The 16893-nt window shown below is 41.4% G+C and overlaps 1 protein-coding gene across 1 annotated transcript; it reads right to left on the reverse strand.

The window, feature by feature from the left end:
- Positions 1-762: 762 nt before the first annotated feature.
- On the reverse strand, positions 763-16052 carry PWP1 (PWP1 homolog, endonuclein). The gene is made up of 15 exons (XM_032189780.1): positions 15972-16052; positions 15764-15822; positions 14855-15039; positions 14328-14413; positions 12376-12472; positions 11688-11798; positions 10867-10997; positions 9446-9519; positions 7335-7431; positions 6629-6690; positions 4821-4932; positions 3711-3801; positions 2704-2825; positions 2153-2258; positions 763-1386 (listed from the first exon to the last, which is right to left on the reverse strand). The coding sequence occupies exons 1-15, from the start codon at positions 16035-16037 to the stop codon at positions 1271-1273; spliced, it is 1515 nt and encodes a 504-aa protein (XP_032045671.1). The 5' UTR covers positions 16038-16052; the 3' UTR covers positions 763-1270.
- Positions 16053-16893: the final 841 nt, after the last annotated feature.

The raw sequence follows: 16893 nt of genomic DNA on the forward strand, positions 1-16893 counted from the left end.
AAACCTACAGCCCTGCCTTTTCCCAGGTGCAGCCTGTACCGATTAATTTCTCTACTTTACCTCCTCAGAATCAGTTCCAGTGAGCTAGGATGGAAAGCAGCAGTACCAGCGTGTCAGCTGTGTGCACAGACACCACAGCTGCTTTGACACTGCTTGTTTGAACACCCAGGGCATTTCTGCCGCAGCAGTGCTTTAGCAGATGCCTTCTGGAAGGTGGAGAGGGAAGCACTTCACAGGAGGCTGAGTATCATTTAGCTTCTGGCCTACGGGAAGGCACTTGGTGCTCGTTTTAAAGGCGAGGAACCTTCATGAGGTTCCTGCTGTTACAAATGAATTCAGTCAGTGGTTAGGCTGACACTCGGGGTTCCTCTGGGCCTTCAGGTTTCAGGCAGAAACGCCTGCGAGGGGTTAAGAACACAAGCAGGTGAAATGGATAGCAGTGACAGTGACCAGCTGGGATCCCTGCTCCCACTTTGCGCCCTGACAGCCTCTTACCATCTTCTGAACAGTAGCTCCTTATTTCAATTCAAATTCTTTTTACAGGTATCACATTTGGACTTTAAAATAAACGAACAAAAACCCTATCAGCAGCACATGTGCAACATCAGTAAGATTCAGGTGCTGTGGAACCAGGGAAAAGAAATCCTTGATCTTGATGGGAAGGAGCAGGGATATTTCTGGTTTGATATTGGTGATTGGAGGTGTTCCATTCCACAATTCTACTCAGGGACTCCAACTTACTATTCAAGAAATACTCTCTCATACATAACTTTAAAAAAAAAAATCTTTAAAACTTAAAATCTGTATTAGAAATCTGTAAGTCCAGTCTCCAGGATAAATCATCTGAGTATTTACACTTGCCCTTTCTTTCAGCATTTGTCTGACGTGACACAACTGTTGACCGAAGTACCATTCCTTATGCCATTACACGTTCTTTACCCCTTTTGCAGTATCTGACAAACTTCTGAGAGCAGCAGAACGCTTTTCTGGTGACAATCTCATATCTCAACTCCACACACAGCAGCCCCTAATTCAGGAATCATAATCTCAGGCCCACGGAAGTCATTCAGTCTTTCAAAGCTGGCGATAGAGGCAGAAACTCGGAACTCCTGACAAGAGCTAAACCACATGACCACGTTTCTTTGAGATGAAGAAGCCTGCAGATCGCATGACACCAATCATTTCTATGAACTATTTCCAAACAGGGGAATTTGTAAAATACACGAGCTGTAGTCCCTTTAATTACTTTGGTTTTGTGAGCTTTGGTCCATCACGATTCCATGGCTGTCTCTGAGTTGTTGCTGCGACTGCTGGCCAAGGAGCTGCAAGCCGCGGAGTTTGCGCCAGCCAGAACAAGTCTCTCTCTGTTGCCAAAAACTTCATTCACTGCAACACAGGTAAGAGATTGTGTACATGTTACTTCCCAGAGAGAAGAGCACTGCAGCAAGTATCCAGCATGGCAAACAAACAGAATGGAAATCCTAACCTGATGCAGTTTCAAAGCTTTCCCCCATTACTCAGAGTAGAGATTTTAAGCTTACATATCAGAACGATTCACCTCCCATGCATGACTAAAATCACAAGTGGTGTTATTTTCTTCCCCAGAGAATCTCTACATGTTTCCCTATGCATAATTCCTTTACTCGAGTACTGTGAAATGGATGAGTTTTGTAGAGCAAAACAAGTTAAATTATTTATTTCTGCTTTCAGTCTCTAGTTTCCACCAAGCTCTTAAAATCCTTCTCAAAACAAACAAACAAACAAACACATTATTGAGTTATATGCAACTAAGACAACTGATCAAAACCAGTTCTCAGTTTTACTCCTACAGGTACTCAGGAATGTGGCACTTTTTTCTTTATGTTCCTCGTGTAAACAAATATGACATAGGTATTAAAAGAGATCAGGTCTTACACTTCAGCTACAAGAAAATAATTCATGGCAAACACAGTTCTCCAAGATAGAAAAAAAAAATAACAAAAAAACACATCACATTTTTAAGCTGAAAGTGTGAAAACATCCAGTCTTTGAGTACTTTGTTAAAAATGTTAACCTACAGTTTCTCTCACAACCATATGACATTATTGTATATACAAATACACTCGGAGGGCCAGGGAGAGAACATCAAGATTCCAGAATGTAAGAATGTTACCTGCAGAAATGGTGCTTATATCCCAAACACGCAACCCTTCTCGCTCTCCTCCGAAGGCAAAAACAAATGGTAAGTCAGGGCAGCAAGCTGCACAGAAGAGAACGCCCTGGGAAGGACAAAGAAAGACTTCATTTATTTTAATATCAAAACAATTTTACCATCTGCAAATACTTTCACCAGGCAAGTTTTAACGAATGTAAGCTCTCTGTTTCTTGAAACTTAAAATTTTGTAAAGACACAAAATTAAAGAGCTGTTAATTACAAGTAATAAATCACATCTTCATCTTGAACCCAGCAAATACACACTGGAGTACCCATAGTTCTGCTCCAGAACATGGTATCTAATTTTCAAGTCTAAGGCTTTGAAGCAGTCTGGCAATTACATCTTGAATTGAATACTGCACTGTAACGAGAACGATTTACAAAGAATACACAGATGGGATTATTTTTTTCCCCTAAAAGATGTTACGTAAAACAAGACTCAAGTTAGAAAACAGATTCAGCAGACAGTTTATATAAAAACCTTTTTGGAACCAAGAAATGAAAGTTACCATTTTCATATCCCTGGAATGGATTAAACTTGGTTTGTCTCCCAGGATATCCCAGATTTTCACATATTTGTCTGCAGATGATGTCACAAGGCACCCTTTGACCTGACTGCTCAGCTGTAGCCCTGGAAGATTAAGAAAGTGATTGTGTGATGCTCTCACAGTGATGCTATTTCAGAGATGAAGATACATTTTGAAGTGAAATCACAGGGACAAACCTAATGTTCTCCACACACTAAGCTCTGTTCCAGCAAAAAGATGCAAATAGTTATTAACAGCTTTATGTTACCACTGCTCCCTACCCTGAGAGAAGTAACAATCTTTTGAGAGCAAACTAACTTCATGTAGGTCTATTTTGTTTCCCAATGTAGTGACAGTAGCAGTACAAAGTTGTACTGTACGAAGTTCTTACTTCACACAACCTGACTTCCCCCAGTAGTTTTTTTCCTTCATTTGCCAAGCACCATCTCTGTAGCTATCCAAGACAACAGGACATATTCATACTCATATCATCTCATTTTAGGCACTTAATCAGGTGCTTCAAGTTGTGTTTTTGAAGCTCCTATACTGGTCAAATGATCAAAGTAGCCTAGAGCAGAGCAGGTGAAAACCTTCCCATGGGCCATACCCAGGTCACCACCAGACTGAATGTTGGTATAAAATAATTATGGATGCAGAAGGCAAACATCACAGTTCTGGACCTGATTCCATAGTGTCAGTCCTTCCTCACCCAAAAAGCACAGGGATTGTATCCCAAATGAACAGATCTGTTTTGACATGTTTATTCTTCACAGTATTTGCTGAGAAAAAAATCACTGTTTTTGAAGTCCTTCACTTACAGTGGCTTCTCAGCACAGATTGCTTCACGGTCCAGCTACTCTTGATAACTACACACAACCATTTTTTTGTTTTGTTAAGGAAGGATTCACTACCACCTCAGTCATATCAGTTGACGACATCTTCCAATAAGCCCTACCACTGGGAACAAACACGATACACGCTCAACTTACCTGATACCTCTTCCTCATGAGCCTTCAGAGTAAACAGCGGCTTATCAGAGCGAGCATCCAGACAGTACACAAAGCCATCCTCTGTGCTTGCCTAGGGAAACCACCACACTTTAAAAACAAGAAGCTGTAGCCATTCATTTGAAGAAAGCTTCTATGACATAACACCCACCCTCTATTAAATCCCTGTAGTCTGGGACAGACTTACAGTGCTTCTCTGTCAGGCGTGTAACACACAGTTCTGCACTTCCCAGGTCAGACTCCGCAGACCCGGTGCCTGAGCTGTTCCACGTACCTAAACTACACTGCACTGACATACGTGGAAGACATAATCCCGTACAAATTTCTTCACTGTATTTTGAATTGAAGACAGTTGCATTGCTAAGGCTGGCTGTAATGCTAGGCAATGAAATACAGAGCCTTTCATCTCTAAACCAAGAGTTCAAACTTTCTGGAGCCACCCAGCAGCTGTCCAGTAGAGCTGTGCAAAGTTAGTGTGACTATACTGAGAGAGATCTACACGGCAAACCCAACAGAACTGAGCAGCTGCTTTTGTGGGCTGTATACACAAAGCAACAGAGAACGAGGCAGATAACACAGATATCAAAAAGGATTTGTTTTTAAATTCTGTTCAAAAGCTTTATTGGAAAAATCTTGATAAAAAACAAGCTACTTTTACTTTATACCAGGTAAGAGAAGAGTGCCCTCTAGTGCTGATGTGAAACACTGAATTAGCATTCAGGATCTTAACTGTAATTAGCTACTTCTCAGCTGCATTTGCCTCACTGTATGAAACGTAACATTAACTACGCACAAGACAATATATCCCAGGCACTGAATGCTATGACAACATAGCAAAGATGACATGAAAAAGGATCGGCATCAATTGCGTTCACACTGTCACAATGAGAAGATACCAAATAAGTAACTGATTTCTATCCATATATTGCAAAACCTACCTAAGAACAACTTCTGGCATGTTGCGTTTTGAAATAAGCAATGCTGACAGCCCAACTCCCCATCAGCTCTATTATCTGATTCAGAAACACAAACACAAAAATACAGGCTAAACAAAACAGCCAACAGGCCAAGGAGAGAAGTGTATATACTCACTAAGAAATTACAAGGTGAAAAATGATTCCAAGTTACTCTTTCAACCTGACCACTAAACCGCCAGATTCGATGGTTATCCTGTGGGCTTCTGCAATCGTACAGCACGGCTGATCTATCAGGAAAACGGATAGGAAGGGGAAAAAAATTCAAAAATTAAAACGGAAACTACTTCAGTACTTAGTCTTTAAATAACAGATGCTGAAAACCTCTCAGATAAGCACAAGCTTTTTACGTAAGCTTCACAGTTGCACCTTGGTTACATTCAGTGGGGCTATGGGAGACTAAGCAAACAGAGCCCAAACTTGCTCAATACATTAGGTTCTTATTATACAGGAGATCATAATATGTATCACTGAATTATCACATATTGACTTAATTAAAGTCAACTAACTCCTGTGCAAAAATAATGCCCTAATTCAGAAACCGATGTCTGATAGATATAAATTTTCAAACATGCTTTAACCAAAATAAATAAAGGTAAATTTGGTTAGGTAACTGCCACTCTGAAAAGGGGAAGGAATAGATGGGCGTTAGTTCGAATCCTTCGGGATTCTTTACAGACACCTGCTCAGGCAAGTGGTGGCAGAATCTGTCCAAACCATAAAAGCTCCTGGATGCAAGCACAAGAAAGGAGCAATGCTGCGACTCTTGCAACATCTCACTGCAATCAACATCCACAATGTAACTCATTCCCACTCTACCTTTAATTAAAGCCAAAGAAATGTGAGATCTAGTTTTCTCAGTTCCTCTACCAGGCATTTTCTAAAGCTGTTTTAGTGCATACAGAATTTTTTATGGTCTAACTTCCAGGTTTTGAAAGCATCTGCCATCATTCACTGAATTGCCTGCAGTCCTTGGATGCTTTACAACAGAAATCCACAGAGGCAGTGAACTAGTTTATGGACAATATACTGGTTTATAGGTGTGCATGGGATAAAAGGGGTAGCTAAAAAGGAATTGAGAAGCTGAAAAAAGTCCAAACGCTGAGACCGTATTTTTATGGAAGAAAATAGAGGGGAAGAAAGTAGACAGAAGCAGGTTCCCAACAACAACGCAAGGTTTTTCTCCAATACTTTTACTTAAGCAGACGTAGCAAGAGCATAATACAAGTCAGAGAACATAAAGGCTTGGCCAAACACCAATGAGTTTTAAAATACATTAACACAAGGCAAAGCCTTAAAAGCAGAATAAAAATTAATTTAAAATAAAACTCATGGTTATAGCACAAAATTTAAAAGTTATCCCTGTGAGATTAGAGAACAGAGAACTTTTTTTTAGCTGGCAAAACTTGTAAGTATCTGGTCCAAGTGAGCAGACAAACCATTTCACAGCAACTCCAGGCTGCAATTACAGGACTGCCTGTTAAGTTTTGGCCATGGCGTGCCTGTCAACAGGGGCTATGCAGAGCTGACTGGGACTTGAAAGCCCTTTCTATCTCCAGTCTGATCTTACAGTTTGGAAAAACATAGATAAGTTTTAGCAGGGATGAACAGTGGCACACTCCTAATGCAGAAAATGCCAAAATGCCAAATTATGAAATAAATTCAGTTTGGAGCAGACACCTGGCACAGGAAATTACAGTCCAGATGGTTAAAAGATTTAGCTAAGCTGAGAAAGAGGTAAGGAAAGCTGCATTTTGGCCACGTACAAACCTGGCTACTTTAATGGAAAAAAAATAATAACCTTACTAAAATTTGGCAGTGCTACAAGCAAATGAAAAAAAAAAAAAAAAGAAAGAAATTGTGAGACTTCATTCAATATTAATAGCCATCCTAAGTGTAACATTTGAAAATATTACCCTGACTTACTTATCGTAAGATCCAGAAATAAGGGTCTGAGTTTCAAATGGATGAAATTGCAAAGTCTGGACCTAGATAACAGGAGATTTCATAAAAAAAAAAAATAAAAAAAATAAGTATTAAGATAATACACAGAGACTTTCTTTGAACAGACATAGTAGACACACACACACAAAAAAAAACCCACAACGTCCCAGCACTTTCACCAAAAGAAACAAGATGATTAGTTCATTTCTGATGTACCTATCACTCTACATATATACATTTCCTAAATTATACATTTTGGTAAAATTTATTTAAAGCTTTCTTACCTAGAACACACTGTAAACAACACTTGTTTCCTTACACAAGGCTTACAGTTTGACTTATGTTCAGAGAGCTACTGTTTGTAGCTTATAGCAGCACAATCAGATTCCCAACCTTCAGGGCTTTTATACAAAAGGTGTTTAAAAAAGCAAACAAGCAAACAAACAACAAAAGCCTACTGCAAGTCCTCCCAAAACTTCCTTAAGGATAAGTAAAGTAACACTTCTAAAATCAGACACAATGTCGTCTGCAAAAGCAACTAATTCAGAAATCTAAAGAATTCTGCACAGTTGGCTGGAAAATTATAGAACTGTTGTTCTAAGGGTTTGCTACCAAGCAGCTAGTGAAAAACTGCAGTATCTTTCTCTCTGTTTTTCACAGTGGAAGACACGTAGCAATTACTACATACCTTGTCTGTGTGTAGCGTCAGGCTGGCTGCGGCCTTACCCACGGACATATCCCACAAAATCACAGTGCTGTCAGCAGAGGCACTTGCTAAAACGTTCCTGATAATGCATCAAAAGTTAAGTTTAAAAAAAAAATCTTTATGTGGATACAAATTAATAGTGGTCAAAAATCCTAAATACATACAGAGCCTGATTAAGCACGCTGGTCTATGGTCTATATATCTCAAACCTAAGGGATAACTTCCCTGAAGGTAATTCTAAGTTACAAGGAAAGACTACAAACAGACCGTGTTATTTTAGTAAAATATTATAACACTGACATTTTTGCTTGCATTTCCTCCCCACACCACTTAAAAATATCACTTAATGGAAGACTTTCTGAGCAAAGTAAAGTGAGAAAGGCTTCTAGGTACTTTGTTTCCTTTAACAAAAAGAGGTTTTTTTTAAATGTTACCTACACAGCTTCCGTTTGTCAGCATATACCTACAACTAAGAGTCAGACAAACCTATTTTTAACAAAATACTTTGCTCTCTGGTATCTGAGTGTTTATATAACTAATAAAGACCCAACACTGCATGGCCATCCTACAATGTTCACAGGAACCACTAACATTTAACAGTTAGTTTACAGACCCCACATTTCAACTTAAATTTGATCAACTGCGTCAATAGCAATAAAAGTTTTGAAGTTTAATCAGAAGGAACTTAAAACATTCCTAAAGCTTGTCAAATACACACTACAGCCACTGCCACTGCACTTAAAAAACAGATCTATAACCTCAACGTGCTGCTTCTGCTTGAAACAGCTCTTCTCCCACGTTCCCCCCTGCAAGGAAGTGTTTCTGACTGAGAGACCTAGCAGTCTTCTGGAAAAACTGTTGACCCAAACAATGTTTCAAGAAAAAGTTACAAAAATGCATAGTGAAAGCTATGAGAATATTTTACATGAATGTAAGTACCATTAAGACCTACAGGCAGACAGTTATTTATAGAGAGCTGTCACAGCATGTCTTGCTTAAAGAAAAAAAAAAAAAAGCATTCAAATATAAGCTGCTGCAAGGAGTTCTTTGTTTTATAAGCCTCCCATTTCAAAGGCTGCTTTAACTTCTTGAAAGATCTATTGGTATCAGTGTGTTCATAACTCTGTACACTACTGAATTATACATTCTAGACACTTTAATTCTTGCAGCTGTAATTTTTGTGATTTGTCTCCATATTAGCACAAAACAATCATTGTGAGCTAATATGAAAGTTAGTCTTTTGTCAAATGGGTAGAATGAACAATAACTTAACGCACTCTGCTCCCATGTATAATTTAAGAACAACAGACTGCACTGTAAATTAAGGGTGAAGCCTATGCATGTTTATTGTATGTCTATGTGGGTGTTTCCTCCTTTGTCTAAATAACAAGGAACTTTAAGTAAATGCTGATACCTGCTGATCAGGAGTACGCAGAATTGACTACGTGCATCTTCAGAGACATTTGTGACAGCAGGAAAAAAAAATTATCAGTCTCTATCTGACTGGTACAGTTTCAAGGCCCATTCTGAGGATCCTTTGACAGCTGAATTGTTCAAAACCACCTAAGCAATAACAACAAGTGGCATCTTTATTTCAGTCAGCACATCGCCCTTGACCTCTCCCCCAGGATGGGTCAGCTTTGTATTGCTTCAATAGCACCACTTTATTGCTAGCGCATTCAGGCAACAGAGAATTCCCAAAAGCCAGAGTCATTTCTACAGCTGTGCTATCAGGGCTTTCACACTGGTTTCTGTTCACAGCGCTAGGGCAAAAGGCAGAGGAGAAAGGAAAAAATAAAAAAATCAGATCAGGGCAAACCTTGTGCTATTCCAATTTGTCCATCTGACCTAAATGTAGCTGATTTATTGAATGACTTGGACACACCTTAGCCCCGCCTTCACCTGGACAACTTGCAAATAAAAATGTGTATAAATAAAATGTGTAAAAATAAAAAATCATTTTTGCGAAATGATTCATTTCAGCACTGCTTTCAAGTTCAGTGTTTTATTACATAAGATTTTGTGGGGAAAAAATCTGCCTATTTAGGTATTCCGATTTGTATCCATCCATTGCTATTCAAGTACTCTTTTACCTGCTTTGTTTGTTCCATGAAAGATCAAGCACAGCATCGGTGTGTCCTTCCACCGTTCCTTCTGCAGACAAATTCTGTATGTGCAGATACAACATAAACAGGCTTTAGAATGCTACACCTTCAAAGGAAATCAAACATTAATGGGAATTCCTGAAATGCCCTCACAAATAACCATATTTTCTCTCACTTGCTGCAACAAGGCTTTCGATAGCACTGCACCACCTGCACTTTTCCTACACCAAGTCTCCTGCTCCATCCACAGCAGGCGAGCTTACAGAACCAGTAACTCCCTTCAGGCTATAGAAGAAATTTCATTTTCACCAGCTAATGTGCAGCTCCTTCAACTTTTTTCTAACGCTGCTGGCAGTTTCCTCTCTCTCCTCCTAATCAACTGCACTTTTGGCCCTTGTAATTGCCAGCTCCTGCAAATTCTAATTTAAAGTGGTTAAGCTTCGAAGGAGTCTCCCAGCACAGCAACAGGAAACCACCTATAAGTCACCCCACTCTCTTCTGCATACACAGAACATCCATACACAGAGCAACCAGCTTTTCAAACTGAGGTAAAATTTATGAATGATTACCTTCAAAAGCAATTTTAGTAACTCAAGGATTTTCAGAAGCAAGTTTCAAAGAACAAATTCCCTCTCTAGGGGTATTTTTTTCCTATTGTTTTTAAAATAAGAAGGTTTGAGAGCTCAGGAAGTAAAACACCTTCCCAACTACACAGTTGTAGAGTGGGTTCTTCAACTGATTGACACTGAAGTGCCCCTTTGAGAAACCAAGATTAGCTGTACATCAAAAGTTCACATCTATATTACTTTAAAAGAATCTTTAAGTAATTCATGAAGCATCTACCATAAATAAAGTCTATAAGATTTAAGTTATGCTATCTTCTATATTTGCTCTACATCCCCAAGAATTTGGACAAATCACCAAGGCACATTCAGGTCTACAACACGGGTAGGATTCAGATCACAGAACTTGGCATCGAGTCGAAACCTACGCCTTACTCTTTGGTAATTAAGGTTTTCTCCGCAGTCCACTAAAAGCAACTCAGTCATTCTCTGGGTGTGTCTCTATGCATTCACCCTAGATAATCTTGATGACTACCTTAAAACATGCTTCAGTTCTAGATGGATAAAGCTAACAGAGGTGAATCCTGACTAACAGTGTTTTATTAGAGTAAACCTTGTCCTTTATTTCTCAATGCCTTATCAACTCTCTAAGTCATGGGAAAACAGCAGTTTCAGCCTCCTGTATGCTACCCTAACATTACTTGCTGTAACCTGTCTAGACACCATCTTTCAACACGACAGTGGGAATTAAACCAGACTACCTATGGCTTTATTTTTTCATTGTAGGAAAGAAGTAATAACAACATTATCCTTACTTTATGTTTCTTCCATTTAACCAATACTTACTTTTTTTCCTTTCTTTTTCTTCTTTTTCTCTTTCTTGTTGCCAAGAGAAAAGACTGGTTCTAAGCAGTCCACTATATCAAGGTCCCAAACATCAATAACCGGGGTCATGTTACCCACTGCAACGTAATTTCCTACAGAGAAAAATGCAAAGGCAACCACTTTTAGTTACAAAAACAGTGCATCTGGCAACCCAGATGTTGCTGCTTTCTTTGATTAGGTAAAATTTATGTTTACATGCCAGATTTTTCTATTTGAACGGTTTTGATGATTACAACTGACAAGAAGTGGTTTAAAAATACTGGCAGCAGATGTTGCCAGAAAATTTTGACTTGCTCTTTAGTACTCTTCCCCTTGAATACAAGTAACTTTTTGAAGAAGACATATAAAGCACCACATGTAAGGAAAACAAAAAAAAACAAACTCTATGTGAGATGGAAAAAGTCTGTAAAAACAGGAAAAGGGTTACTAAAAACATCAGTATATATAAATCCAATTGTGTTTTAAAGTTAACCAACTGCATTGGCTGTAATGAATTTAAACATTTTACAAATGTAAAAAAAAAAAAATAATAGACTAGAGAAGAGCTTGTTTTGGTCTGCTAATTAACAATAACTATTTCTAATTAAACCAGTATTTTAGTCACATGACTTGTTAGGCCAGCAGCACCAAGATTAAAACTGTTATACAGTTTTTCCCTCTTAGCATCTTGGGTTTATTTCTTAGTCCCACTGGAGAAAACTACCTAGTGACAACATGACAGTAACATACTTTTCAAGTAAAAATACTCTTACTTGACAATTTCAGTATCCTTTGTCATTTACCTGATGATTCATCAGGATTAGGATCAAAATTCAACCACTCCAAACTTAGAGGGTACGCAGGCAAGATAATATCATGATGTACATAAAATGAGTCTTCTTCGTGATTATAAACTGGAAAAGAATTAGAGATATACATGACATAAATGAAGAGGAAAACCACACAACTTATAGTTCACCTCTATAGAAGGAAGATGTGGCAAATACTAAACTCCCAAGGTGATCTGGAATGCAAATTTGCAATGTGTTCAGAGTTTCAACATAAAGGCCAGAGCCTCCAAATACTTACATTATGGATCACAAAATTATACGTAACGAACTAACATTCTCCTGCGTACTTGAGATAAGGAAGTGACAAGTTCAGCAAAATTTAAAGTTTGTTCCTAGCCTTCCATACTACTTTATAAGAATCACTTCAAAATAAATACTCTGTACTCACACGTTTTCTACATGAGGAGACTTTAACGATGGTTTAAAACACTAATTTTACAGAATCAATAATTAAAAAACGGAAATAAGTCTAGATTCAGTCACAGGGGAAATCAGGGTAAAAGACAGTTTTCACACAGTAGGAAGCTGAAGACTCCAAAAAACAACCCCCACTCCTTGTTCTACACAGCCATATGGAACAAACAGGCTAGGCAAAACCTATTTCCTAGCTTCATTGTAAGGAACAAATCCTGTTACTTACCATGGACCTCCAAACTACAGTAGTCTTTATCAACTCTGCCACAAAGGACAAGATTGTCACTGGATTTAATCAAAAAGTCTTCCTGTTCATATTGATCCTGAACAGTGAAAAGGAGAGGACAACAGACGTTAGCAAGGCACGTACACACACACACACACGACTGCACAAGTACAAAAGGCTGAATCAGTAATGTTTTCTAACCAGAGCTGAAAACACTCGAAAACCAGCACCCTGTAGCCCACCCACACACAAAAAAATAAAAATCTTCTGATGGTATATGCAAAAAGGCAGGAACCAGGCTCCATTGTGGGGATACTGAGTAGCTGTTCTGCAGGCTGAAGGAGCGTTTATGCGGACCTAGCTGGATTTAGAGAAATGTTTAATTACTAAACATGAAACCATCTCTTGAGGCTACCACGATGCAACCCATTGCTGAAAAGAAAATCACCACCAGAGGCCCACATTTGTATCTTATTTCCCTTGGGCTCTCAAGCCTGGGGCATTTATATAATGTAACACAGTTTCACACAATAAGCACACTGTGGCTGCTCTTCACACACACAGGAAGCAATTCCAAGAGCATTACAGCGTTGTCCACTTTCTGGAAAATATTTCCAGAAAAGCACTGCCTGCAGCTATACTGGGCATTGAGCTGCACCAGAACAGATTTAGCCTCCATCCAATTTCCATTGTTACCAAGGAATGGAAGGCATTCCGGGAATTTTTGTGAGTGGAAAACTAAAAACTGTACATAAAAGTCAGTAAACTTGCACAGACCACCGCCCTTCAAATATACAACACATACAGGACCTTTTGGCTTTCACGTTGCAAGCTTTTAATAACTTCTTTTTTATTCACTCCAAGCATTTTTTCAATATTTGAATTCTACTGGGTATTGCAATGCTTTGAGTTAGTCAAGTTAATGCTGTGCAGTGCTTGGTCTTCAACAGCAGTGGTAATAAACACCAATAACAAACTGCATGCTGGAGAGTACTAAAAAGAATTCAGAACCCATGGAAAGGATTTGAGCATAGAGGGATGAGAAAAGGGAGCTCCCCTTTTCTCTATCTGGAAGAAAGCCAGCTTTTCTGACACAGAATAAATAGGATCATGGAATATCCCAGGTTGGAAGGGACCCACGTAGCTCGTATTCTCCCAGTGCAGGTATCACTGACTACAAAATCCCTTTCAAAGCATTTATCTTCTCTGCTGGTACATGCGATCAAGAAAAATCATTAATGAGTCAATGGAACACACACAAAACATACAGCACCCCAAAATGCACATAGCAGGTGAACTTGTTTTAAAGATGCACATTTGCCTTCCTCCCTGAGCTCTGTTATGGTACGTGAAGCCACCACAACAACGTCTTGTGTGAGATCACACATTTGACAAGGGTCCCTTACAAACAAATTGGACGCCGTGGTAGGAGCCTACAGCTGCTCTTTTAATTTTGAAATCTTTGTAAAGAATCTAAAATAGTACAGAAACTACAGCTACCAGAAAAAAATCAGAACCTTTATGCTTAGAAAAGGTCTCAAAAATTCACCTACTCCATCCCCCTGCCCCAGATGATCGCAGTCCCTCCCTCCCTGCAGCTCTCTAGATTATATTGTCTCTTTGTTGTCTCAAATAACACTGGACGTGTTATTTCTTCAAGCACTTTCTGTGTCCGATCAGAGAGCTGACAAGCCACCTCCACGTACTGAAGCACACGTCCTAAATCATCAGCCAGTTCGCCTTAACATCTGACTTCAAGGTAAAAAGTGCACATCAAGGGGACGGTGCAAAGCAGCCTTAAAAGGAAAAAGTTCTGTCTGAGCAAAAACCTGACAAGCCTTTTAAATGTGCTGCAAGCACCTAAGACCCCAAGGCTGTCTGGCAGAGAATTAGACTTAAATGAATTCTAAGCTAATGCTGTTCAAAGTATTTAGCATTTGTATAGTACTTACAGTGCTTTTTAGAGTGATGTAAGGATCCTGATCATTGCTCCCATACACTGCCAGACCAGCTAAAGTCTCTCCCAGCTTTGTATCACCTAGATGGGAATTTCAGAACATATCTTACATGCGTCAACGACAGGTGAAGTTAGACACTTTTGTATCAGTACCTGTACTGCAAAAATACTAGGAATGGGCTAAATGAATTTCCAAGTTCCAAACCAAAAAGAAGAACCTCGGTAAGCTACATTGCTTATTGCTTTCAGGGACTCTGGCTGCAGTGCTCTGGCACTGCAGCAGGGGGAGTGAGAGCCTTTCCAATGCCGCTCAGCTCTAGCATCAGGGAGGAGGACACTAAACTGTTTCACTCACTAAATCACTTCCTAAACTGGGACGAGGAAATAATTCAACACGTGAATTTCCAGCACTGGAAACAAAGCACTCTGTAGTTTTAGGGTACTCATGCCTCATGTACCACAGGAAGTGAAAAAAAAGGGTCTTCATTTACAATGCATATCTGATACGGAAATTTCTCCTACCTGTGTCTTCCTCTTCATCATACTTATCCAAATCATATTCAGCCAGTTCATCGTCAGTCAGCTTTTCAGCGTTTTCCTCCTGGTCGTCATTTTTAGGAGAAGACTCAGCTCTTTCAGCGGCGGCAACATCCATGCCATCTGCCGTCTGGCCCTGCTCATCTTCATCGCTATCATCAGCATCCTCCCTGTTCAAAGACAGATATCCCTTGAGGAAGCAACACGGACTGAGCGCTTCCAGGAAATCATTCAGCAGACTGGTAACAAGATTTCAGCATGCACAGTCCTGTCTGTTCACGTGAATCTCCAGTCTTTATATCAATAATTAGGAGACCTACTAATTCCTTTCCTGTCTTTTCCCAAAATAAGAGACGCTGTTGTTCTCAGGTTGCCAGACAAAGTTTTATCTTGCACATTTTCCTTGCGCATTTTTCTGACAAAGTGTGGCATAAGTTTTCTTTGGTGGAACTAAACTGAAGTGTGTCTAGATCTCTTTCTCTCGCCTTTCCTTGTGGATAATTCAGTTTCTGTAAACGTTTGCAAGGAACCCAGCAGAACTGGACAGCAGATGCGGACTGAGGACCTAATGGGGACACGCCAGGCCCCTCCTGCACACACAGGCAGCAACCAGCCAAGGTGGCTCTCACGTGTGGCTGGACCTGGTGATCCTGGAGGCCTCCTCCAACCGCAGTGACCCTGTGATTTCCAACGCAAGCCTCATCTGCCTGTTTAGCGGACACACTTTGCCTGACAGTGCCAGAACTGGAAACGAGATAATTAAAGGTGCCAAACTGAAGCCTGATGGCCATCCCCTCGCTGAGGGCGCACTCAGCCCCTCACCCACCCCCCATAGAGCCATGATCGAGGCTGACCCCAACGTTAACCCCGCGCCCCCCCCCCCCCCCAGCTCACCTCAGCCGTTCGCGGGCCTCCCCGACGAGGCGCCGGAGCTCGTCGCGGCTCAGCTGCACCTGAGGGGGGACACGGGGCCGTTAGGGGGGCACCGTGAGGGACCGAGGGGACCGTGAGGGGGGACACCGAGGGGATTTGGGGGGACACCGAGGGGATTTGGGGGGCGCTGAGGGGGTCCTGTCCCCGCTCCCCCCCCCCCCCCCCCCACCTTGTCCGGCGTCTCCTTGGCAACGCCGCGCCGCACCCAGGCTGCGCACGGCACCGGGCAGCTCATGGCGGCGCCGCGTGCGGGGCCTGGCGCGCGCCAGTGACGTCACGGCGAGGGAGAGGGGGAGGGAGGGGTGGGTGGTGTCATCGCAGCGCGCCTCGGGAGGGAGGGGGCAGAGGCGGGGAGGAGGGGCGGTGGGAGGGGAGGGTTTGTGTGTGTGTGTGGAGGGGGCTGTGGGGGGGGGGGGTGTTGGGGGTTAATTAGCGGGGGTGTGCAGGGATCTTGGTAATTGTTCGGTGCCCGGCTCGCCCTGCAGTGGGAGCATAGCCCAGAGGGGGCACACACGCGCCTCCACAAAGGGGGGAAGATGGGTCGGAAACAGCTCGCAGAGCCGCAGTTCCCAGTGAATAACTGTTCCTTTGAATCACAGAATCATTAAGGGTTGGGAAAGCCCTCCAAGATCATCTGGTCCAGCCACTCCCCTACCGCCAATGTCACCCACTAACCCATGTCCCCAAGCACCACGTCCAACCTTCCCTTGACCACCCCCAGGGACGGTGACCCCACCACCTCCCTGGGCAACCCGTCCCAGTGCTTGACCGCTCTTCCCTGTTTCCTCTGGAGTTGTTTTGTGCCTGGAATCTCTCTCAGACCCATTTCTTAGCCTCTAATGAGCAGAGCTGAATTTCATTTTCTCCCAAGGCACCTCTGCAGAGTAAGGCAAGACTTGATAGCAGCGAGTTTCACTGTTTCAGTTTAGTCACCTATTCTGGTGGCAGAGCCTTCTGCCTGTCTGCTTGTCCAAAGTGAAAAGCACCGAAACACTGTCCCTAATTCTGGATCCGCTTATGCAGAATTTGAGGCATATGACCCATCCCAACCTACCTGAGGAGACAAGTGCCAGGTAGTTCTCATCCATGTC

The sequence above is a fragment of the Aythya fuligula genome, chromosome 1, assembly GCF_009819795.1.
Source record: "Aythya fuligula isolate bAytFul2 chromosome 1, bAytFul2.pri, whole genome shotgun sequence".
In the NCBI taxonomy this organism is placed as follows: domain Eukaryota; kingdom Metazoa; phylum Chordata; class Aves; order Anseriformes; family Anatidae; genus Aythya; species Aythya fuligula.